General features: G+C 35.7%; 1 protein-coding gene across 33 annotated transcripts in view; it reads left to right on the forward strand.

The window, feature by feature from the left end:
• The window catches only part of SLMAP (sarcolemma associated protein), a 138,950-nt gene that overhangs the window by 104,695 nt on the left and 7,591 nt on the right, over nucleotides 1-26,664 (forward strand). For 22 of the 33 annotated variants that reach the window (XM_032868386.1, XM_032868384.1, XM_032868392.1 and 19 more), the window contains 8 exons: nucleotides 1,810-1,869; nucleotides 6,970-7,050; nucleotides 7,333-7,392; nucleotides 16,795-16,917; nucleotides 17,952-18,026; nucleotides 20,707-21,027; nucleotides 21,480-21,597; nucleotides 24,685-24,856. In XM_032868386.1, coding sequence (XP_032724277.1) covers nucleotides 1,810-1,869; nucleotides 6,970-7,050; nucleotides 7,333-7,392; nucleotides 16,795-16,917; nucleotides 17,952-18,026; nucleotides 20,707-21,027; nucleotides 21,480-21,597; nucleotides 24,685-24,856 — 1,010 coding nt within the window. Of the gene's footprint in view, nucleotides 1-1,809; nucleotides 1,924-6,969; nucleotides 7,051-7,332; nucleotides 7,393-16,794; nucleotides 16,918-17,951; nucleotides 18,027-20,706; nucleotides 21,028-21,479; nucleotides 21,598-24,684; nucleotides 24,857-26,664 lie in introns of all 33 variants that reach the window. The other 11 variants (XM_032868404.1, XM_032868406.1, XM_032868413.1 and 8 more) reach the window with 2 other exon arrangements.

The raw sequence follows: 26,664 nt of genomic DNA on the forward strand, positions 1-26,664 counted from the left end.
TGAGCAGAAGTATCTACCATGCATACTGAGGAACAGGACTCACCATCATTTGAAACTAGAAGACAGTGGAAAAATGCTTCAAAATTTTGAAGGAAAATTTTTTCCTGTAGAATTGTGTATCTAGTCAAACCATCAGTCAAAGGTGAGAGTAGAACACTAACATTATCAGAGGAACAAAGAGAAACAAAGTCAAAGGAGTCAAAGTCAACATTCTGTCATCTCCCTTTCAGGAAACTAGCAGGATATGTTATACTAAAACAAGGAAATAAAACAGGATGAGAAACATTTGGATTCTGGGGGTATGGAATTTTGGATATAGCCCAGACTGGAGCAGGAAGATTAAAGGGTTGGGGGAAGGGACAGACAGGGATATATAATATAATGGATTACCTGATACATTGGACAGTATTGAAAGTTTTTATGGTTCTGTAAGAACTTGGGCAAAAGGAAAAAAAAAAGAACTTGGGCTGTGTTTAAGTAGATATATAAAAAGTTAGCAAAATAAAACAAGATATTGCAAGCTCCAAAAATCACTACATGTTGTATAAGAAGGTACAAGCAGAAAAATATGATTGTAGCATATTATATGATTCAAATATAAATAATAGTCATAATACACATACTGAGTAAAGGTGGACAAAATGTAACTCTCTTAGGAGGATGATAGTAAAAAAGGACTCTGAGTCCTTTTTTAGTCATCTGTAAGAGATTGTCAGTAAATAGTGTCTAAAATGGAAAAGTCAAGAAATAGCAGTATTTTATTTAGAAATATAAATGGAAATATCAGAAGAAATGGCTTGAAATTAAAAGTTGTTTCTTAAAAAAAAAAATTGTTGCTTCTAGGAAGTGAATTTCAAGAATGGAGTAGAGTAGGACAGAAGATGGAAAGGACAGCTTACATTATATATCTTATAGGACTGCCTTTTAAAATTATCTAAATTTATTACTTTGACGTTTAAAAAAAGATTTTAAGGAGCAGAGGCAAACAGTGCCACACACCACAAAGAGCCTATATGAAATGAAAGTTATTAAAAGGAGCCATGGCCTTTGGCAGAGAGGAGGTTATAGTGATCTTGGAACAGTTTTCAGTAATTGAGTGGTGGGCATAAACCAAGGTGCACTGGCTTGAAGAGTGAAGGAATAGAGAAATGACTTCACATACAGCAAAAGTATAAATTCAAGGAGACCAACTGACATACAGGATTAAATAAGGGGACATACAGAATAGATATCCTTGTCAATGAAATGTAGAATATGGAGATCTCAATTTAAATAAATTATAAAGAAGCTACATGATACATTTATAGAGAATCCCCTATAAAACAAAACAGTATTTGCTTTAATATCTTTAAAAATGAATCATTTTACTGAAGCATGTCATATATACATCTCTGCTAAATTGTATCAATAGGGAAAAGTAAACTATTGGTATAACATAATTTGTAGTGCTTCTTTAAATAAATACTTTCTCAGAATTCCTTTATTTCAACTTCATATCCTTGATTTAAAGAGGATTTCTTTGTTCTGAGTCCTTTTTTTAACACGGTCTAGGCTTTTTAGATAAGGTAAAAACTAATGAAAACAAAAGACAAATAGTCCCCATACCTCCAAATTTCTTCATTAATCTCATTGCTCTATTATGGTTTGAGTTTTCTTAGTTCTCCTTCCAGCTTCAGGTTTTTGTACAAGCCTAGTCATGGGAGTAATATTATCATCTTTAAATTTGGTCATGGAATGTGTTACACTGCCCCGCTCAGGGAAATGCTACTCGGTTTGGGCTTGGATAGTAACGTTTGTTTTCTTTGGCAGAGAAGCTGATCGTCGAGGGGCATCTAACCAAAGTGGTAGAAGAAACAAAGCTTTCAAAAGGTTTGTTTACTGTGGGTTTTCTGTGGGTTTTGACCACTCTTTTGGATAATGGAGGTTAGTGTACATTTCCAAGGTCATAGTATTTTAACCATCAATTTATTTCTTATAGCTCCCAGATGGCAATCCAGTAACAGTATCATACAATATGAAATAGTTGGGAGTTCTGTCTTAAGAAGGATATCTTAGTTAGAAAGTTTCTTTTTAAATGGGTATATACATGTATTTTTTTAGGTGCTTTATATTGGTTTCGTTGGGTTTTAAAAGATGTGTTTCAGTCTTTCTCACTTCTAGCATTATTTTCAGCTTTGATATTTGGTATTTGTTATATTTGATATAAAATTTTAATTAAATACAGTGTAAATCTTTTTTGAAACAACAGGTGAAAAATGCTTTTAGTTCTACTTCTGTGATTGTCATACCATAATATTCCTTATGAAATTTAATATTTTCTTAATTTTGGCATATCAGTTTGATTTAAACAAAAGTGATTATGTAGCATCTTCTTATATTTATAATGGGTAGTCTTAAAATTGTCTGAAATAGTTTATTCTATTAATTCTCTTCTGTTACAGTTGTTAGAGAAGAAAAGTGTGTTTTAAAGCATTATATTGTCAAGTCACTGTTACGCATTAGGGAAATCGGGCAAATAAGTTTGGTGTGATATGCTCATTATTATTTTAGGACTTTCAGCAGAACCTACCAGTGTAAAGTTTATAAGTAGATTCACAATCTTTTTGGTCAGTTAAAACAATGAGTGATAAAAGTTTGGAATACTCGATTTCAGTACATTCTGTTTTATGAAAGCAACTGGATCCATTTTGGCTTTTAAAAATATTTAAAAGGAGAATGTTATTTCAAGTATCCGGTGGCTTCCATTCTGAATTTTGTGCATGGCAGATGCCATATTTGGGGAAAGAATGCATAGAATATGCATCACTAATATTGTTCTGGCAAATAGGCATTGGGTTTCAGAGCAGTGAACTATTTTTAGTACATGTGGCAATTTATTTCATCTAATTAAAGTGAGATGAGAGCAGATTTTAACATAGCTTTTACTTCACCACCCAAATACCTATTCAGATGAGTTGAATAGCCAGCACACTAAAGTGAAAGTAGAGCCTTAGGAAAAAAATCAGTCCTTTAAAAAAATATCTTGCTACTTTAATTCTTCTATTTAATGCATTCCGAATTAAAATGTATTTGCTTGAAATTATGTGATGTCATTATTGAAAAAGCTTTGTGCCATCTTTACTGATTTGCTTTTGAAACCTGGCTATAAAATATGTGTTGAAAGCTTTAAAGAGCCTGCATTTTGATCCAGCAATTCCACTTCTGGGTTTTTATATTAAGAAACAAATTGGACAAATATGCAAGGGTATTTGCTTTAATGCTTTAAAAGCAAAAAGAAGAAAACATAAATGTCCAGTAATGAAGGCATTTATTAAATAAATTACAGCAAGTAAGTCCATGCAAGTGAATAAAATACATCCTTTAAGAATGATAATACAGATCTAAGTTTTATAAACCCAGAGATTTCTCTGTCAGCAATCAACATTTTACAAGCATTTCTCACAGTTAATGTACAGAGAGGTATACTAATCCTTGTAAGAAATTAGATGCCTGAGAAACATTACATTTTAAATCCTTTATATGTGGCTATAAAGTATTTCTTTAGGATTTGGCTAAGTTGTTTTATTTTTAAAAGGCTTTCCTGGATGATGTTTTTGATAGAATTTTTTTTTTTTATGTATTGAAAATAACAGTTGCTAGAGATTGCCAATTACTAGGTATTATAAGTCTTAGTATTTCTTTCAGATATTTCACCTAATGCAAAATGTAATCATAGGTTGCGTATACTTTCTTTTTAAACCCTAACTCAGCTACCAGTCATTGTGTGTTTACTGCAGCCTTAGGTAGAAGTAGAAAGAATACCATGGAAAACATGGTTTCAACTCTAGGTTCCACCACTAACTAGCTAGCTATATGCCCTCAGGCAAAGTATTCTTTAAACTTCAGTTTCCTCATTTGTAAAGTGGAATCGACAATATTTAACTGTCGGAATTTGTAGGAATTTAATGAATGTTGCTTATAAAGCAAGAAGCAGCATTCTGGTATTTGACAGATGTTAATTCTCATGACCCTTCTTGCTTTCTTTCCAACTAATGGTTCCATTGGTGTAGGAAGTGGTCTGTGGCTAGAATGTTTGTTTTGCCCATCCATCATTATGTGTTCTCAGAGACCTAGTGAAAATAGTCGCCTTGTTGTGGACTTTCCAGTTTGGGAACAGTTTTGGTATGAACGTTGGTAGCTATTGTTCTGTTTCCTTCTGTATTCTATTGGTATAGATCTTAGTGATTAAGTACTGCATAGAAAATCAACCAGCAAGCATGTTTTGATACAAGAAAGTTGGGTGCCACTTCATAGCTAAAGAATGGCTATTTTGAAAAGAGATACTCTCTCATTTGTTTTGTCCTGTGTTTCATTCTTGAATAGATTTGGTTTGCCTCTATATAATAATGTATTATCAGGACATACCAGTGATAGAACATGATTTGACTTTTCTTCTTACTCAAAATAGATTTGTGCCTTCAAACATCCTCTTTTTTGGAGCACTTACTATGTGCCGTACACTGTTCTCTGCAATGGGGATATAGCAGTTAACAACACAGACAAAAATCCCTGCTCTCATGGGACTTATATTATAGTAAGATCTTGATGGAAGATTTGGTCCCACCTTTAATGTTACCTTCATGGCTAATACTCTCTATATAAAATTAAAGTTCCTTCAAAGCCAGAAGAATACTTTTGAAAATATGTTCTTCTTGGTTTACCTTAATATCTTGATCATAAAATTGCCAAAAATATTAAAATCAGAAGAGAGTCATTTTTTAATTCTCCCAGAGTGGTTCCTTTTCCATCTATGTATAGATTAGATGTACTAGGCTGCCTTCTTTGAGACTGTAACTTTGTGATTAAAACTGGAACATTCAGAAATGTCTGATTATAGCACACTGAGTGCACCAGAAGTCATAGATTGGATTCCCATGGGTCTCTATGGTCAGCGACTCCACTTCTAATCTAAGCTGTGTGTCTCTCAGCAGTTGGCCTGGACTTCGACTAGAAATGGCAGTGAGAAAAGAAGCAAAAGGCTTCTTGTAATCTATCACCTATTTTACAAATTAAGCCACACATTCTAGGGATGTTCTTAATGGAATAGCCGTAAGAAGTTATATTTTAATATTGTATTAAATATATTTTAATATTAATTAATGGTTTTAGTTTCTGATCACTTTTAAAATGGAAGATCTCTCTCTCTCTCTCTCTTTTTTTTTTAAAGATTTTATTTATTTATTTGACAGAGAGAGAGATCACAAGTAGGCAGAGAGGCAGTCAGAGGGGGCAGGAAGCAGGCTGCCCACTGAGCCTCTATTCCATTGAGCCTGATGCGGGGCTCAATCCCAGGACCTGAGATCGTGACCTGAGCTGAAGGCAGAGGCTTTAACCCACTGAGCCACCTAGGCGCCCCTGGAAGATATCTCTTGATTTAATTGGTTATAAAACAATATATATTAACAAAAATTTTCAAATAATGTATGACAGTATGAAGTTAGTAAGTATCTGCCATGTCCCAACCTCCAGAAATGACAGTGAGTATATCTGTTGTGGATCCTTCCAGGCTTGAATAAATATGTACAGCTGAAAATTCATAGCTAAATATATAGCTATTTTCAATCTGGAGTCATACTATACATACTGTTCTTTAACAGCCTTTATTTTTACTTAATAGTAAGGAATATATCTTGAGTATTTTCTATTCCATAATGAACAATGCTGCAATGAACATTCTTATATAATTTAAGTTTTTGACGTGTGTTACCTCAAACAACAGCTATAACATTATAAAAAAATATATATACTCCGAGAATTTATAATCTAACTAAAGAAATAAGATACATAAATATACATAGAATGATATAAAATAGATTATTAATTATAAAGTCCTAGGACACAGAGAATATACAGTAAAAAGGAGCAGCGTGCTGAAGAAATGAAGACTCCCTTAAAGGTGGTAGGGCTTAAGCTGTATCTCACAGAATGAAATAGGCCAAGCAGAGAGAATGGTCATTGAGTTTAGTGAAATACCAATTCAAGCAAAGAATTGGAGATGATAGTGAGCCAGCATATCTCAGCCCTGTAAAGAGGCTAGACTGACTGAAACAGAGCTCATATGTGAATTAATGTAGGGACCAAATTATAGCTAAATCCTGGCATGTAAAGTTTGGCTTAGACCTAGTGGAGAATGGGGAGATGCTATAAGATTTGGTGAGAGAAACGACCATCACTCTAAATGCTATTCTAATGCATGCCATAATACATGCAGGTGTGCAATTATAGATAAGAATCTACAGCCTAATTAATTGCCAGTCATCTTTAATAAATTGCTGGGCTTATAGTTAAGAGTTTTGAGAGCAACTTGTTGAAAACGAGGCCTAGGATGCCTTCATTGGCTCAGGCAGCGCACCACTTGCAAATAATCACAAAACTTCTTTTTTTAAGTCTTTCTCAGTGTGGTTCAGGTACAGTTATATTTTTTTAAGATATAAAAGGCTGTTGCTTTTCTTGTTTTAAATGTCATTTTTATAATAGTTGTGATTTTAGAGTCTTATATAAATATAAATATTACTGAGTATAACTGTTGCTAAGGCAACCTAACTAGTGTTTTTATATAAAAGAGCCATTTCCTTGCATCATCTTCATACAATGTCCACATTGTCTTGGAATTTTGCTATATTTGTTGCAGTTCTCTGAATATTTTAGCAAAGCTTGCTTCATTTTTGTTTCTAGTTGGCCAGTGGACAGCCTTGACAAAAGCCCCAGCCCTCTGCACAGCAGACATGATCCTCATTATAATTTAATATGAGCCCTGTGTAATAACCAGCATTCCATTTTGGACTAGAGTGGTGAAGAAGTAAGAGAGTCAGTGACCTCAGTTAATTTTTAAAGTATTTTGCTTATCAGTAGATTTAGAGCACTCAAAGCCTAAAGCAGTTTTACTGATATAGTGGTAATGAGATTCTACTTTCATTTTTTTCTTGGTAGAAAACCAGGCAAAAGCAAAAGAATCTGATTTGTCAGATACTCTGAGTCCGAGCAAGGAAAAAAGTAGTGACGACACTACAGGTGAGTTATAACCTAATGTTTGCAAATCTACAGATGTTATTGTTACTGGCTGAGCAGTTTAGGTGTACAGGTTAATGTATGTGGAGATTTCAAAGTTTATGTTTGGGGGGAAAAGCAATCTCCATTTTTGAAGTTTCTCCCTTGAATCCTGGGTATATTGTTAAAATTAATTTCAATTATCCAGATACAATCATTGTATAAGTTTCATTTATTTATTTTGATAGTGATAGCTTGAGGATGGAGCTGATTACTATTTGTAATTATCTTTTTTGTCCCATGCAGACGCCCAAATGGATGAGCAAGACTTAAATGAACCTCTTGCTAAAGTGTCTCTATTAAAAGGTACTTTAAGATGTTTTTATGAAATTTTAAACCAAGGCATCAGAATCACCCTTTGCCACATGTATAATATGAAGTTTTAAATGTAGTTAAGAGATTAAGACAGGTTGTCAAAAGTAGCAAGAACTAAAATTTAAAATGTTGGTGTTTGTGTTTGTGCCAGTGCTTCAAACAAAAATATTTAAATTGTAAAATAATTTGCATCAATCAAGGTTTAGAAAGTGGTAAGTGGTAGAACATGATCGTACCATCTTTAAGGACGATCATAGTTCCCGGCACTTTTATAGCACTCTTTCTGATCTGCACTTTTCCCAGGTGACCATTCATGTTGATAAGGCATGCTTTTTTTCTAGTATTATAATAGTAATTTTGGTTAATGTTTGCATAGTCCAGAAATCTCATCTGGGAGCATTTCTGATTCTTCTCAGAAATACACTGCTGTTACTATTTAAAATGTTACTGATGCTGAAAAACTGTCAGAACCCTTAGGCCTTTGTGGGAACATAGAGAAACAAGAGGGAGGTGAATGAGTGATGAGCACCTCTCTTTCGAAAGTAACTGTTTTTCTGGTCTTTTTTACTATAGAAATCTCCCAGAAATCTTTTCAGCCACCAAGTTCAGACTGATTTATAAGTAACATTGATGCTTGTGTTAATTATATTCAACTGTTAATAGTGCTCTTGTGATTTTATAATGTCAGTCTGTTTTGGATTTTATTTTTATCTCATTGCCTACCATAATGCCAGATGTTCAGTAAAATTCAGTTATTGAATGAATTAATAATAGACCTTTTACATCAAAGTTATAAAACTGTAAGAGAATTAGAAAAGTAACACACTCTAGCAAGAAGCTGAAAGTCAGAGAATTCTAGGTTCAATCCTAACTCTGCCATTTATTTGTAATTATCCCTTCAGCAAATTACTTAACCCCTCTGTGCTTGTTTTTTCTTCATTTGTCATATTGAGGTTTATTGTGAAGATTAAATGAAATAATGCATGTAGACCATTTAAACATCATAATGAAGACCCTGCTAATAATAATGATGTTGGTGATTGATAAAAGCAGAACTATTTGTTAAAGGATAGCTTTTTATTAATAAAATTGTGGGGTTTATAAAATATATTTCCTACTATATCTTTTAGGGAAAAGCAGTTGTTGGTGGTGGATCTTTTCCAATTACTAATGTTCTTGTTTACTCTGCCAGATATTGGAGAAAACTTTTTTTAAGCCTTGAGTCCCACAGGAAGGCTTAATCTATAAAAGTGCCCATGCTATAGCCTGAAGAGTCAGACTCAAGGAAAAGGGAATGAGAAGGGGAGTTGTGGGAGGGACGAAGACTAGAAAATATGAAGTGCCTGTGGAAGGAGGGTGGGTGGATGGATGCTGCTAGTGATTGCTTGTGTGCCATTGGTAAAGATTGCTCAGAGATTTCCAACCTTCCTTGAAGTTGAGGTGACAAAAACAAAAATGGAACCCCCAAACTTGCCTTATGTTTCTATGTGATTGCAACTTTTGTTAGTGAAGTAATGTCTTTACCAACACCCCTTAGAAGATTTTGCAGCTTGATCTTAAGAACAGGCTGCTAAGTCAGTCAGTGATTAGATATAAAGAAAAATCACTTGTTAGAAACAAGGCATATTTGAGGGGCACCTGGGTGGTTCAGTGGGTTAAGCGTCTGCCTCTGGCTCAGGTCATACTCCTGGGGTCCTGAGATCAAGCCCCCATCGGGCTCCCTGCTCAGCAGGGAATCTGCTTCTCCTCTTCTTCTCCCTCTGTAATCTATCTCTCTCTCTCTCTCAAGTAAATAAAATCTTTTAAAAGGTGGGGGGCATATTTTAGAAGAGTCTGTAAGAAACAGTCACCATAGCCCTAAATGGTTGTTTTTCTATTGTTTTTTTTTTCCCCTTTTTAAAGATTTATTTATTTATTTATTTATTTATTTATTTGAGAGAGAAAGAGAGAAAGAGCATGGGCATGAGCAGTGGTGAGGAGGCAGAGGGAGAGAGGGAAGCAAGCTCCCGCTGAGCAGGGAGCCTGATGGGGGGGCTGTATCCCAGGACCCTGGGATCATGACCTGAGCTGAAGGCAGACACTTAACTGACTGAGCCACTCAGGCACCCTGTTTTTCTTTTGTAAGAATTGTATAAATTCTTAAAAATAATATATTCACTGGCACTTACTAGAAACACTTGGGTTGTGGTTGATTGTGTATGGTTATACATTGTAATCTCTATAATTAGATTCAGTAGGCTGATACAACTTTTCTCTTAAATGAAGAGTATCAATTATTTGCTACGGTGTTAACCTTGAGAGTTGTAGAAAGTAGCCCCTTTATTTTCCTCCTTGAAACCCCTGTGCCTGACTTCTTGAACCACTATTTTTAAATTTTATTTTCCCTTTTAAAAAATAACCAGTCTTTATTTAGGATTACAGTGTGCTACTTTTCATGTTAGTCATCTAGGATTAGGAAAAGAATCTGAAATAGATTAAACATTCACCATGAGATATAAATAAAATGATGAAAGCAATAGTATCTTTTTCCTGAAATATTAATTATGTTCTATTTATGCTATTTTTGACAGAGAAATAAAGGTGTGGCTTGAACCACCTTTAGCCATTCATCTGTTTAAAATATTATTCACATTTACAAGTAAGAATAATGTTTAATGTCAGAATAGCATCTGTCAGGGAGGAATTGTGCAGTTGAACCACAGGTTTTTGTATGCTTAATCACTTCCCCCAAAAAGGTAAAAAGAAAGCTGGAATTCAGTCCAAGTAGTACCTATTTGCAAGTTTGCTCTATTTAAGGAACTGTGCCAGGGACTCCAAAGGTTTCAAACTCTGATAAGACTGTCCTTGGGGTTTGAGGAGTTTCTAGTCAAATTGGTGATAGGAGAGGTATAGATAGTAAACTGCTTCTTTGTGTTTGTTGCCATGAGGAGTTCAAGAAAGAAAAAAGAATGTCCAGTTTTTGTGTTTCTTTTGTTTATTTTGGAAGAGGGCAGGAAAGGCAATTTGAGCGTTATGAAAGAAGTTATCATTTGAGATGACCCTGAAAGTGTGTCATGCCACCTAAGGCCTATTTAGTGATAACCCCGAATCTGGTCCAACTGCCAACTTGTAGGATGTGTAAAGAACTAGACACATTCTAAATGAAAGTGGTGGGGTTACAACAACAAAATCCAGAAAGAGAATTTTGTAGAGCACACAAGAGTAAATCGCAAAGTTTGTGAGAAAAAAGGAAGGAGGATGGGGAAACCTTCCAATTAAAAGGGATTTAAAAGATGTGTCAACTAAATGCAATGTGTGAACCTTGTTTGGAACTTCATTCACACAATGCAACTCTAAGAGTTTGCGACAGTGGGAATAATACTAAGTATCTAATACCGATTAGATACTTGATAAAAGGAATTGTTCATGATTTGCAATGGGATAATAGCATAGCATTACAGTTATCTTTTTTTGTTTTTCTTATCTTTTAGAGATGATCTAGATATAGATGGTTTTTTTAAGCAGGTTATAAGATGATCAAGATACATTCTTAGAAAAAGGAAATAATAAAAACCACAAGCTTAGATAATATGGGTTGGGTTTGACAAGTATAATTAAACTATTCACATAATCATTTGAGTGTTTTATTGGGGTGACTCTTGGCAGAATTCTGTAGCTTCTGAGTACAGAAATGATATGGTCAGACATGTATTTGGGGGGGATTTTTGAATGAACTGGAATAGGTAGAGGCTGGAAGTAAGGCAACCAGTTAGTTGGCTTTGGTAATTATTGAGACTCTGAGCTAGGACGATTGCTGTGGAAACTTAAACAGAAGAACAAAATCCAATTTGGATCACTGTTCTTCTGTTCTTTATCATCTTTCCTCTGGTTAGCTTTTCTCAAATCTGTAGGCCTAAGGAACTGAATATGAGAGATAAATGGAAGTTTGATATAAATCCAGCATTTGACATGGAGTTACTGAAAGGATGGTAGTGTTATTAACAAAAAATAGTATTTCTGGAAGAATGGGTGTCCTGGTGGGACAAGCGATGGTTTAAGTTTGGCACATTCTTGAACAGGAAGGGTGACTTGACCAAGGTTCTGGTTTGCCTGGAACCATTTATGTCCATCGTCCCAGCACAATTATTAAAAGTGCTTCCTTTCACATTCAAAGGTGTCCTGGTTGTATTTGTCATCCTAGGGACCAGAGATGCAGTTGGAAGTGCAAGACAGAAAGTAGGACTATGAAGTAATTTTCATTTATTTGAAACATTTATTGACCCAGGAGATACAGAGATAAGACACAGGAGGAGGCTGTAGTCTTCTGGAGGAAAAAGATACGTGGGTAGTGTAGTAAGTGTTTTAATGGGTGTGGTAGAAACTTTGAAGAGCACAGCTAACTTCCTGGCTAAGGGTAGGGATGAAGTAGGGCAGTAGTCAGGATGGCTTCCCAAATGAGGTGGTTAAAGATAAATGAGAGTATGCCAAGAAGGGAAAGGGAGCCATGCAGCTCTTTAAAATATTATTTACATTTACAAGTAAGAATAATGTTTAACTAGAGATTTAACTTTAAATTTAACTAGTTAGAATAGCATCTGTGAGGGAGGAATTGTACAAGAACACAAGTGTGATGGAGCACAGACTGTGTGGGACGAATGTGATGAAAGGTAAGACTTGGTCAGACAGAAAGCAGTAACATGTTTGGGAATTCTGTGCGTAAGGGTGACCATGATAGCAGGAGCAATTTATGGAGAAAGAAAAGGACAATGGGATAGGCAGAGGAGCCAACAAAAGAACAAATCGTCAAGAACCCGGCTGGTCAGAAGGAATGGCACAAGGGTGAGAATCAATGGTTAAAGGCTGCTGCCAAAGTTAAATTCATAGTTAGGGTGCCACCTAGGACTGTCTCACATGACTGCACGTACCCGTGATGGAAAAATGGTCCTTCTCTGTGATGGTTGTTCTCATCAACCAAGCCTGCAACTACCAGACCTTCCAAAGGGAGGAGTGGTCATAGTAGAAAGAGAGTGCACCCACCAGGCCAGCTGCCTCAGACAGATCACTTCTTTAAAAAAAAAAAAAATTCAGTTAGCCAACGTATAGTTCATCATCAATTTCAAATGTAAAGTTCAGTAATTCATCAGTTGCATAGAATACCCAGTGCTGATCACATCACATGCCCTCAGATCACTTCTGTTAGTTGATGAGGTAACAGATGGTTACATCATGGAAGTGCAAAATAAAACAGGAAGAAGTACTTTGATTTGGCCCTTTCCCAGGTGGTTCAGAGTATCTCAACCATGTTTAGAGCAAAGGTCGGAATTTAAGTTAAACCTCCAGTCACTTTTCTGAAGAAGTAATTACACAAAATTCAATTTAAGATATCTTATAGGGGGACACCTGGGTGGCTCAATTGGTTGGACGACTGCCTTCAGCTCAGGTCATGATCCTGGAGTCCCGGGATCGAGTCCCACATCGGGCTCCCAGCTCCATGGGGAGTCTGCTTCTCCCTCTGACCTTCTCCTCGCTCATGCTCTCTCTCACTGTCTTGCTCTCAAATAAATAAATAAAATCTTTAAAAAAAAAAAAAAAAGATATCTTGTAGGGGGGCACCTGGTGGCTCAGTGAGTTAAAGCCTCTGCCTTCGGCTCAGGTTGTGATCCCAGAGTCCTGGGATGGAGCACCGCATTGGGCTCTCTGCTCCTCGGGGAACCTGCTTCCTCCTCTCTCTCTCTCTCTCTCTCTCTCTCTGCCTGCCTCTCTGCCTACTTGTGATCTCTGTCTGTCAAATAAATAAATAAAATCTTTAAAAAAAAATATCTTGTAGGTATTCTGTGTGTCAGGGCTGGTTCATTTAGTGGGTTCTTTTTTTTTTTTTTTAAGATTTTATTTATTTATTAGAGAGAAAGAGAGAGCATGAGAAGGGGGAGGGTCAGAGGTAGAAGCAGACTCCCTGCCAAGCAGGGAGCCCAATGCTGGACTCCACCCCAGGACTCCAGGATCATGACCTGAGCCGAAGGCAGGCACTTAACTAACTGAGCCACCCAGGTGCCCCACATTTAGTGGGTTCTTGTATGGCATGGACCTTTCATTCCATTTGCTGTTACCATTTTATGGATTTGATTTATCCATCTCCCTCTCCCTCCTCCATGCACCTTCCTCCCTCTCCCAGAGCCACTGAGAGTAAATTACAGACCTGATAGCCTTTACTCCTAAATACTTAAATGAATATTTTCTGTTTCTCTTACACAGCCGCCATACAACTCTCCTGGTTAGTAAAGTAACAATGATGTATTACATTATCACATCCATAGAGTGTATTCACATCTTGTCACTTGTCTCAATAAAGTCTTTTATAAAAGAAAAATTATGTCATCATAAGAGAAAATCTTGAGTCATACAGTGTATTCACTTGTCACGTGTCTTTGGTCTCCTTTAATCAGGGACAGTTTCTCAGTTCTTTATCAGATATTGACATTTTTGAAGAGCACAGTTACTTTGTAAAATGTCCCTCAGTAATAATATTGGATGTTATATTAGGAGGAAACTGATACTGAATTGTTTTGTGACTGGTGATGTTAACTCTGTATAAATATCCTGTTCCTCCTCAACTTTTATCTACTTAGTGTTAGCATCTACTAAGGATTCTTGACTGAATCAGTTATTGTTATAATAGTTGCCAAATAGTGATGTGCTAATTCTATCATTCTTTCTACATTTGTTAGTTGGCTTTCTGCATTTCCATAAGGAAGAGTTCCTTGTCCCCTCCCTCCCTCATTCCCTTCCTTCTTTCTTTCCTTCCTTTCCTTTATCTATATCATTGTGAATTCACGGATTTATGTGTTGTTCAGTGGGTTATAACCTTTTATTATCATTATTTATTCTGACACATTCTCCCACGTTTGGACAGTGGGAGCCCCTTGTATCTTTTCAACATGAACCGGCATTCTTTGAGCCCTTTGTTACTTTCTGACACAAAAGATGTTCTACATTCATTTTGTATTTTCAACCGGCATTCTTTGAGCCCTTTGTTACTTTCTGACACAAAAGATGTTCTACATTCATTTTGTATTTTCCCACCCTAGTTAGTACTGAAATCAACAATTTCTCCAAAGAGCTCTAGTTCTTTTTTAGTGGAGAATAGTGTTTAGAAACCAAGATCTGAATATTTGGTGGCTTATTGCTTCTAGGCCCACTCAGTAGACGGTTAAGAATAAATGTATGCATATACTTAATGCCCATACATATGTGTATATCTATATGCAGTCTCGCATACCTATATTTATTCCTGCATCTGCATATGTCTATACGTTTCAGATCTATTAGAGTTCATACTCTAATCCTACCCTACACCACACGATTAATTCTGTTTTCCCTATTTCCATGTTGTTAATTCTGTTTTCCAACAGTAAAAAACCTGGCTGTCTTTATCCACAGTATATTTATTTGATCCCTTTTAGATTACACAAAAATATACAGTTTCACAGTTACTAACCAGTGCTTGTATGAAAAAGAAGTCTACATATAGATTTGATTTTTTTTCTTGGTTATCAAATTATTAGCCTGAAATAGTAGTTCTCAACATGGAGCAGTTTTACCCCCAAAGGGACATTTGGTAATATATGGAAACATTTTGGTTGTTACAACTCAGAGGGAATGTTGGTAGCATCTAGTGGGTAGGAACCAGGGAACCTTGTAAACGTGCTACAACCCACAGGACAGCCCACAGAACAAAGAATTATTCAGCCCCAAATGTCAAAAGTGTCAAGGTCAAAAAAGCACAAACATACAACTAAGGAAGTACCTAATGAAAGACTTTATGTCCGTTTTGGTTTAATTTTTTTTTTTTTTAATAAGATGTAGGCATCATGACACTTACTTCCTAAATACTCCTGTTAATAAGGACACTGTCCTACGTAATGACAAATCCAGAGGTGGGGGCAGCTAGGACTTCGCAGATACCAGTGTGTGGTATTGGAAGAAGAGAAGTTTTATAGTTACTGTGACAGTGCTCTGGAAAATCTGTCTCTCTGTCTTTTTACATGCCTCCCCCCTTACCAAGAGATTATTTGAAGGGAGAATTGATACGTTGACTATAATAGATGAAACCAGAGTCAAATTTACTTTTCCCTGCATGAGAAAGATATAATCTGAGTATGAAAATATGTGTGTATAACATCTAAAACCTTCTGTGATCATATTGTAAAATTTTATTGTTAGCTCTTTTTTAAAAAAAGATATTTTTTAAGATTTTTATTTTATTTTTTTATTTGAGAGAGGAAGAGTGAGCATGATTGGGGGGAGGGGCAGAGGGAGAGGGAGAGTATCTCAAGCAGACTCCTCACTGAGCCTGGAGCCCACTGCAGGGCTCAGTCTCACAACCCTAAGATCACAACCTGAGCCAAAATGAAGAGTTGGATGCTTAACCAGTTGTGCCACTGAGGTGGCACAACTAAAGATTTTATTTTTAAGTAACCTCTATACCCAACATGGGGCTTAAATTTACAACCCCAAGATCAAGAGTTATATGCTCTACCAACTGAACCATCCGGGAACCCCTCTTAGCTCTTTTGTAATAAATTTGTTATGCCTGGGCTATGCCTGGGCTATGCCTGGGCTACTTGTAAACCAAAGTAATAATCAAATGCACTAGAAGAATAGGAACTAATGATGATATGTTTTTTTTAGGCAGTGTTCAATAGTAGAAAATTTTAATATGGTGAAAGATGAGGAGAGTTGCAAGAGGAAAGAAAGACATTAGGGGAAGGGGCATATTTGAGATATAATGTTGGATCTAATTTATTTTGATAAAACCATTTAGGTTATATCACTTAATAATTTAGCAAATATTTGTTATGTGTTTAGTGTTGGGAAAATACTGATGACAAAGTGAGCATGGTGGAGATTTCAGCCTGGTTTTTATTTTGTTCTCTTCTTTTTCTTGAAGAAAAGTTTGTTTTTGTTTTTCCATTTCCAGTTGATTCCAAGTGGAATTTTTCTGACTTGTTATCAAACAATTTCAAAATTGATGAAGAAGAATGGCATATGCCCATTTTACCGAATGTCAAGGCTTACATAAGCTCTACATGAGTGATATGTATAATTTATACATATGTATAAATATATATATAATTATATATGTAATATATATATTTATATATATTTATAAATAATACCATTACTATTTTATAATACCATTGCCATGAATTACTAATATATATATAACTGTACTTGTGTTCTTTCTCCAGGGTAAAATGACTAAAATGCTTAATATAATTTGCTTCTAAATTTTATTTAACTCAGTTGTGCTGTCAGCTATGCATGTCTAAACATGAAAGAGATGACTAATATTTGGTTGTAGAGATTATAGTATTATACTAACTCTTGCTTTTAAAATAAACATATTTTTGTCAGATGACTTGCAGGGTGCACAGTCAGAAATTGAGGCAAAACAAGAAATTCAGCATCTTCGCAAGGAATTGATTGAAGCCCAGGAACTAGCTAGAGCAAGTAAACAAAAATGCTTTGAACTTCAAGGTGAGATCAAGATTACACTGATTTTTTAGGGGATGTGGAAACAGTGTGATATGACTGAGTCCAGAGGCGGAGTATCTTGTTCCAGATCCACAACTTTATTAGCTATGTGATCTTAGGACATTCACTTAACCCTCTATGAACATGTTGCAAATCAATAGTTAAAGTTGCTCTACTTCCTTCACATCATTGATGTGAGTGAACACCAAGAAAGACCCATACCAATGAAAGATCTTCACAATTAATTACATATTAAGTACAACAAAAAGAAAAAACATAATGTATTTGAATTTCTAAGTTTTAGTTATACTTAACCTTAGTCTTCAGTTTAAGATAAGGGAAATTTATATTCCCTGTGATTTTAGAGTGTATTCTTTAGTAAGTGGGAACAACCAGACAAGGTAAAGGTATAGAATCTTACAGTTTCCCAACCACCTTTTCTAATAGTTTATTTATCCATAGTGTCATAGGCCAGTGGAACTGGTGATATTTATTCCCTAGAGCTTACATTTCCATATCATTCACAATAACTACCTAATTGCATCACTTGGTACCACACAGAGTCTTAGAGCAAGGAGAAAGTGAATGGCCTACGGAGTCCTCATGTTCTCTAAGATGACCTTTCTTGTCAGGAGGAAGATTCACGTTCCGAGGAGGAACTGGGAGCTTTTTGTTTGTTAGTACTCACTGTATACGTGGCCCTAAACATGAGAGTTTTAAGTCTATTTTTAAAATTTAAGCTCAAAATGCTGATTAACAACTATCAAGAATGCTCCTCATGTAAAGAATAGCAGATAATCTTGGTGATATAAGGTCTAGAAAACTCTGCTACTCAGTTGACTAGATTTATTACTTACTACCGTTTTGTGCTCCTAAAATCTTTAAATTATCTAACTGCTAATACTGATAATATTTACTGCTTAGCTTTTGTTTCCCTCAATAAGCTTTAGGTGAGAATTTCTTAGAAATTTCCAGCTGCTCAATTCTGAATACTTATATTAACTCACAAAATTAGATATATTCTGTTTTGTTTTTAGCTCTTTTGGAAGAAGAAAGAAAAGCCTATCGAAATCAAGTTGAAGAATCCAGTAAACAAATACAGGTTCTTCAAGGTATGAAACACCCCAGGGTTATTTGGAATTATTATTGTTTGTAGTGATTCAAAAGGAATGGAAAGTACGAGTGTAGAGTTCCCATTTTTCATGTCTTTGGTTTGTCCCTGGAATCTGAGATTATAACTAGGCTCTTGGTGGGCTTTTTGTTTTGTTTTGTTTTGTTTTAAACACGATTTCCTAGTACTCTAATAGTGGACACATGGAGTGGGAAGAGCAGGGGTGAAGACCTGGGTTTGGTAAGACTTTCTCTCTCTGGGTTATATAGTGAGTTACTACAGAGGGGGTCTTTGGACAGGATATCAATTTGAGCTACTCTGTGCGTCAGCACTTTTAGCGTGGTGACATTATTTCTAATGCTTGTAACACTGCATTGAGGGGCGCATGGGTGAAGCAGTCAGCTAAATGTTTGACTCTTCGTTTCAGCTCAGTACCTGATCTCAGGGCCATGAGTTCAAGCCCCATTTGGGCTCTGCACTTGTCGCAGAGTCTGCTTTAGATTCTTTCTCCATTCTTATGCCCCTCCCACTTGTGCTCTCTCCCAAATAAATAAATAAAGCTTAAAAAAAAAACTATTTGCATTTCAGGAAAAATTATATAGCACATGGAATAGAATAATGATCCCTGCAGTGCCTTCATTGGTAGAGGCTGCTCTTCATGCCCACAATTTTGCTTTCTCTTTGTGTGAGCTATCACAGGTTCATTGCAGAAAAGACCAGAAAGATCCTTGCCTGCCAAGGGTTTACTTCAGATCACAGTTCTGGTACTGTTAGGCTTGAATTATGAGAGCCCTAGGGGAGATCTTTCTTTCCCGTGCTATTATAACATTCCTAAAGCAAAATTAATTTGTCTTCATTGTCAAAGAGGGAACTAATGTTATTTTAAAATTCTGGTTTGAGATATAAGGTGAGAAGAAATTAAATAGACAATCTCAGTTCAGAAAAAATGGGGAATCATTGTATAAGGCCTATGATGTTTGCCTTAAAATATCCAAGAGAAAAGCAGTCTTGGGTTTTTTTTTTGTTGTTGTTGTTGTTTTTTTTCTTATTTTTGAGTGGGACATTTGAGTTATTTATGTATTTATTTTTAAGAGAGAGAGAGAGGGAGGAAGGGAGTGCAAGCAAGCCCCGGAATGGGGGAGGGATAGAGGGAGAGGGAGCGAGAGGGAACATTAAGCAGGTTCTGTGCCCAGCATGGAACCCGATGCAGTGCTTGATTTCATGACCAGAGCCAAAATCAAGAGTCAGACACTTAACCAACTGAGCCATCCAGGCACCCCCATAGACATTTGAGTTCTTTAGAAATTTAAATTTAATTATGGTCAAGTTAGAATTTCTGGGGTAGATTGTATGTCTTTTTGAAGAGAAAATTCTTTAAACTCTTGTAATTTAATAACTTTATCCATTAGCTTATGTAAATCTGATTTCAATCTATATCTGAATTCTGTGGTGTGTATGGGCAATTTTCCCTAAAGATTCTATGACATAGGGCTGCCTTTTGTCTTAAAGCATTCTTACCTGAGCATCATTGAGTGCCCCCTAGTGCCAGCATGTTGTTTTATGACTTTATCCTCAAGTGTTAATCACGCTGACTGTTGTGTCTTCAGATTCTGAACTTGTTAACCTCTCAGTACTTCCTGCAAACTGAAAAGTCCTCATATTTTTGAATGCTTTTTTATGGAGCAGCCTTCCCCTTTCTCAGCCTGAAATTCTCTTAATTATTTTAATTATTCTTTTCTACCTAAGGAACTTTTTCTACCAATACTTTTCTTGTGTTATAGTAACCAAGACTATTTTTCTCTTCTGAACCAAGTATTTATACGAATTGTTTCAAGTTCAGTCCTTGAGGGCACAGGATCAGATCTGTTAAAAAAAATATACCTCCTTGATTAGGCATTATTCATTTATGTTGTCAATTCATTAATTCAACCAGCAATTCTTGGTTGTTTGCTCTGCTAGTGTTGAGGATAGAGTATGCATGAGATGTACAGTCAATGGAAAAGATAAACCGTAAGCAAATATTAAATGTGGTGTTCAATAAAGGCGGAGTAATGGGCTAGAGATTGAGAGGGCTATTTTTAAGTAAGACATCAGAGAAAGCTTTTTTAAGGATCTGACATTTAAAACTGCAAATTGAATAAAGAACATCAAAGGTTTTACTAATGCATACCATCTGACCAAGCAATTCTATGTCTAGGAATTCACCCTAAGAAAAAAACTAGGATTGCATTATAAGCAGTATTTTTTATAGTAATTAAAAACTGAACAGCCTAAAATCTCTAAAATAAAGGATTAGTCAAAGAAATCACAGTGTAATTTTTTGTTATTAAAAGATATTCATCAGCAGGATAGGGGACACCATATATATTATAATCCCTCCCTGTTTTTGCTTTTATATGTGTATAAAGTGCATATAAAAAATCTAGAAGAATAAATACCAAATGCTTGAAGCAGCTTTCTCTGTGTGGGTGAAGTAAAAAGATCACTTTGGTTTTTTACTCTTTGTGTTTCTATGTTTTGACATTTTCTGCATTAAACATGGCTTGCTTATACTATTTAATCAAAAGCAGCAAACAGCTCTGACAGCCTGGGCTGTGCAGTAACTACAATCCCTTTTGGGCAGTTCCTTTATTTGTAATTGCTTTAGACAAAGAGAATGATGGATCAATTTACTTTTTTAGCCCAACTACAGAGGTTACACATCAATATTGAGAATCTCCGGGAAGAGAAGGACAGTGAAATCACAAGCACTCGAGATGAACTGCTTAGTGCCCGAGATGAAATTTTGCTTCTTCATCGAGCAGCAGAAAAGGCTGCCTCTGAGCGGGACACTGACATTGCCTCGTTACAAGAAGAGCTTCAGAAGGTGCGAGCTGAGCTTGAGCGGTGGCGGAAAGCAGCGTCTGAATATGAGAAAGAAATCGCAAGTCTGCAAAATAGTTTTCAGCTTCGATGTCAGCAGTGTGAGGACCAGCAGAGAGAGGAAGCAACAAGGCTACAAAGTGAGTGTGCATATTTTACATAAAGCTCTTAACTCTTGACAATGATAACTATATAAACTTGCACAAAATAACCATTTGAGCTGTTTTTCTCTTTGGTAACAGTTTGGTTGTATAAAGTAATGTTTTTATATTGGGTCCATAAACATTCTTCAGGTCCACAAGTTCTACAATAAATTGAAATTTCTTACAATTTTATATTTTATTTTAATACTACTGAATTATTTGTCTTATAAAAGTGAAGTGGGAAGAAAACATTACTGAAGTTCAAAGTGATGGAACTTACCTAAGGTATAGAGACAAAATAAGCAGTAACCAAAGAATAGCCATGCAAAATCTATGTATTTTGGGGGGAGGGGGCAAGTATGTTTTTCTCTGAAATATTTGCCTTACCCTTTGAATTATTATGGAAGTTATATTCCTATATTAATGACTATGTTTTGGAACTATTTTAGGTGAACTAGAGAAGTTGAAAAAGGAATGGAATGTATTGGAAACCGAATGCCATTCTCTAAAAAAGGAAAATGTTTTGTTATCATCAGAACTGCAGCGGCAAGAAAAAGAATTGCACAAGTATGCAAGAACTCTTTTACCTTCAAAATATTTCTTTATCTTAAATTTTCATCTAAATTAAATTTAAATTTGATACTTAAATACCTTTTTGGAGGAAAATGTTCAGCCAGACTCCTTTTGGCTGTTTGACAGTTAAGCACACTAACTGACTACTTCAGCAGGTTTTTTTTTTTTTTTTTTTTGGACTTCCATCATCATCCTACATGTCCTTTCCTTTTGGCACACTCAAGAATACACATTCAAGGACTACAGCACCCCTCTCCCCACCAAAGCCCTAAACAAACAAATAGCAAAGATCTATACTTAGTGATTGAATTTGTCCTATAAACTGAATGATAAAAATTTCAAATATAAGTTGTTTTTCTTTCATACCAATGATTCCTTTTGTTAGTAAGGGTAATCAGGAGATTCCTATAATAAAGAATTTATACCATTGAAAAGATAGAAATTCAGCTTTTGAATTTCACATAAAGAGTTTAATATAAATTAATAAATAATTTCATTTAAGGAGTAATAATATATAAAGTATATAAAATCAAGAACTCTCCAAAACCAGTCATGTCTTTCTAATAGCCAGTACCTTACAAGCAAACCAATGAATGCAATAAATTTATGCCAGCAAATTTAATGAAGTCCTGTTTCCCCACCATTTGTTGTATAGTTTAAAATTGATTTTTTTCCTTAAAAATTTGATCCATTCCATATTTTTATTTGAATACTGTTTATGTTCTGATTCAGAATATGAAAGTAGTACATGTTTATTTTTGAAGCTACTCCTAATTAATCCATCTGCCTCCCCACAGTACATCAGATATGGGAGTCTTTACTCTCTTGTGAGCCTGTGTTTATACTTCTAAAGAGCATCAGGGTTAGCAGAAACTCAGTGATCAGGGTCAATGTCAGTTCCCCATAAAAACAAGCTTTAGGAGAAAACAAAGAAAGGACTAGATACATTGGAAAACAGTAAGCCTCATTATCTCCTTATAAATTGTAACAATTGTAATATATTATACATTTTTAAAAATCAAGAACTAGTAGTGGGTTAAAGCCTCTGCCTTCGGCTCAGGTCATGGTCTCAGGGTCCTGGGATCGAGCCCCGCATCGGGTTCCCTCTGCTCAGCAGGGAGCCTGCTTCCCCCTGTCTCTCTGCCTGCCTCTCTACTTGTGATCTCTCACTGTCAAATAAATAAATAAAAATCTTTAAAAAAAAAAATCAAGAACTAGTTGAAGGAACAAGATGTGCAGATTTATTCTCTAAAATGCCTTCTTACAGTACCATTTTTTAACAATATCTGTTGTGTCCTGTTTTTTCAGTCTTTTCATACATTTATGTGTATTACTTTTTAAATGTTTAGAGGTAATTAGGAACAAAATGTAAATATGTTTATAACATATAATTTTATAAAAAGAATTCTAAAATCTGAATAGGACGAAATAAAGGCCCAAACAGAACTGTATTCACATGTGAGTGTATATGTATGTACCAACTGATCATCTGTGTTGACAGCACATTTGGGCAGATTGGTTTAAAATGAGTGTGAGATGATGCAGACATTCAAATACTTCATATTTGGAATCTTAGGGAATCTATTAGTTCAATATTCTATTAAGCGAGAAATAGTAATCTTTGATTACTAATATTGATTATCCTAAATTGTTCCCACCCTGGGATTATTGATATTTTAAAGATTTAAGCTAATCCTTCTTTTTTGAGATGTAATTAATTGGAATCTGGCAGGTTGTTAAATGCTGTTTTTTTAATTATTTCAGATTTGTTGAAGTGTTGAAAAGCAGCAAACTCCTTATGAGTTAGAAGCATGCAGTTTAAAAAATTAGGTCCCAGAAAGGTGGAATATATATCATTAGTTGCAGTTGTCTGTCTAAACTCACATCAACTATTTAAGACAAATTCTGTTCCCTAAACTTTTCTGGTTTAGTGGCACTCTGACTTTATTTGGCAAGCCTCCTCAGCACTTCAGTAGTATTTAGAAGTTAGTCTTTCTTCACAGAGTCTCCTCTGCTATTTAGTTCCTAGCTATATTGGGCTGACATCACACCCCTTAAGAATCTGCCTGGCATACAGTCAGAATGGAATTTATACTCCAGAGTTCCTTCATTAATATTATTGAGTCTGAGTCTTCTGATCCATTCTGAGAAGCATAAAACTGTCATCTTGAAATCTTTATTCTCCTTTAGCTATTCCTGTAGTAGATGGGAGCCACATTCTTTCAAACAGCTACACTATGTAGGTCTTTGTTTTTTGTTGTTTGTGATGTAGAAGGGATTGAACACAGAATTTCTATTCCTGCCTATCAAGCTGTTTTCCTAGTGTGTAAATTGGATTATTTACATCAAGTATAAAAGTAATTGTAGAATTTAAGCCAGAGAACAGCCTCAGAAATTATTGAGTTCAATCTTCTTACTTGACAGCGGAGGGCACTGAGACTCTCCCTGTGTTATTTGTGTGTGTAGTGAGGTGCCTGGCACAGCTCTTAGAGCTCAGGAAATGGTTCCTCAGAAAAGGAAACTGCACCGGTTAAGTGACTTGCTCAGTGTCCCACAACTGAACAGTGGTAGCGCTGGGGTCTAGAACCCCATCTCCTGGTTCTTTGTTTCATGCTTTTCCCCCAGTTTGGTGTGCCTTTTCATTAAAGTAGGTTTATCTTTACTTGAATCGACAGTGGCTCCTAAGCTTTAAGTTTTTGTCCCCCATCCTGTTTGTCAAGTACTTAAACTTAAATAAGAAAATAGTTGAAACGTGCTGATTTCCTGGGAAAGCCCCACTCTGACTCTTTTTATGAAACAATTAATATGTGACATAACAAAATACACAGTCACTTTTAGGAGTTAGTCACTCCTACTTCCACTTTTAAGATTTCAGCATCTGTGCATATTTCAGTCTGAAAATAGAACACAGCTTTTAAACATGCAATTTTTAAAGTATTTTAATATTTTTTATTTATTGAGCATATCTTATTCTCTTTTATATATTTTCCCATCCCTACTAATTAAATGTATAAGAAATTGGACTTCCTGCTATGTCTAGTTTCTATGTGAATTGAATAACTGTCAATATTTATGTTACAGTTCTCAGAAGCAGAGTTTAGAGCTTACCAGTGATCTCAGCATCCTTCAACTGACTAGGAAACAGCTTGAGAATCAAGTGGGATCCTTGAAAGAACAGCATCTTCGGGATTCAGCTGATTTAAAAACGCTTCTCAGTAAGGCTGAAAACCAAGCAAAGGATGTACAGAAAGAGGTAAAGCGAAAAGACATTATGAGCCCGATTATGGTTGGACTTAAAGCCAAAACCAAATCAGATATCCATGCCAGTTAGAAATAAAGGGAAGTAGAAGTCACATTACCTGTCACAAAGTTGATACTTGGAGCATCTCTGCTTGGTGATTTCTAGCTGTGTATCATGGTCCATATATAGAGAATTCATCAGTAGGGTTTGGTCTCAAAAATATAAATATATAAAATTACATTAAAACTTTTTCTCTACCAGTTAGTCGACCTATATGAGAAGCCCTTTGTATACCAGATTACTCAATTCATTGTTTATCTTTCAAAGACAGTATCGTATTTAACTTAGAATACTTTTGGAAACAAACTGGGGCCACACCGTAATGCTGTCTAAAGCCCTCAGTAACGCTGGCCTGAAAGTTAAGCAAAATTCACTTCATAGCCAGCCAGCCAAACACGTGTTCTGGGACCTTTTACTTTCTTCTCCTGCACTCCCACCCCTTTATCCCCCTTCTTCTCCCCTTCTTCACAAATATGCATGCTTACTTTTCATGTCATTTTGCTTAAAACCTTGACTTGGGTGGCTTTCAAAAAAAATCACGTTAAAAATGGTGAGGCTGGTTTTAGACCAGAAACCCCACCCAGCTTCTTTCTGAGGAAAACGAAGTGAACAACGGGGCAAGGAGAGCTGCATTCAGTCCTGCCGTCTTATCCTTCCCGCATTGAGTCCTGGCCAGCTCAGGGGACAGGGAAGGCTGATACATCTTGACCTTCTGGTTGGGGCCCATCCCCAACCAGAAGATTCTCTTAAATGAAGGATTCATTATACATAGAAAGAAGTTGAAGACAACTCTTTGTCTTTACTACCAAATTTCCCCAAAATTGTTTTTAGGAAATCTGTTCAGTCAATGCAGTTTTTCTTTGCACTTCCCTTTCCTTGTAGTATCCTGAACGTGGACATGATTATTGTTCTTCTGTCTTCATGTTTGTTCTTAAAGAAAAAAAACCTGTAACATTTTTTATTTATGTGTGGCCATATTGATTTTGTAATGTTTGTTTTTATCTTCTTGCTAAGGATATGCGTTCTGGGAGCTATCTCATTTTATTTAGTTGGAACACACATTTTGTGCCAAAGTAAATATCCTAGTATTTAATACTGTAAGCACTTTGTGTCCTTCCAGTCCATATGCCATAATTCTTTCAAAATCTGGGAAGAATGCTGTGGTTGGAAGATGATTCTATTGTATGTTACTCTGAATGCATTGGCCGTTTTGTTGCATTATTTGTTTGCCTGTTTCTGGTCACTGAGCAATCAGTGAGAAATGCTTTAACTGCTTCCACAAATGGCAGTGGCATGTTGTCACAGCATCTAAATTGTTGAGAGATTTGGATTGCATTAAATGCAGCACATTTAAAAATATGTGTGAACTTGTCAATATGTTTCTTCTCTATTTTCTTGTTCAGTGTTTTCCATTGTGAGATGATGTGTAGTCATCACACTCCTTTGTAATATAAAATTGCTTCTCTTTCTGTTTGTCCTGATGTCAACTACTGGATACTAGTCTGTAACTAAAATGCTCTTGTATCTGTGTAATCCACTGCAAATGAATTACTACCTTTTATTAATGCACAGACATTCTCTTTCAACATTTCCCCTTTGTTCTCCTTTCTCTCATAGAATCATGCTTAATGTGCACAGTATCATGTATCTTCAGCACTGTAACAGGCTAAAATATTACAAGCTAAGCAAGCCAGATATGCTTATTTTTATGAAGAAGAACCAAAGGTGTTGGTAATATTTTGTGGTATTTTCCTCTTAAT

The sequence above is a fragment of the Lontra canadensis genome, unplaced genomic scaffold, assembly GCF_010015895.1.
Source record: "Lontra canadensis isolate GAN:19392208 unplaced genomic scaffold, GSC_riverotter_1.0 scaffold35, whole genome shotgun sequence".
Classification (NCBI taxonomy): Eukaryota; Metazoa; Chordata; class Mammalia; order Carnivora; family Mustelidae; genus Lontra; species Lontra canadensis.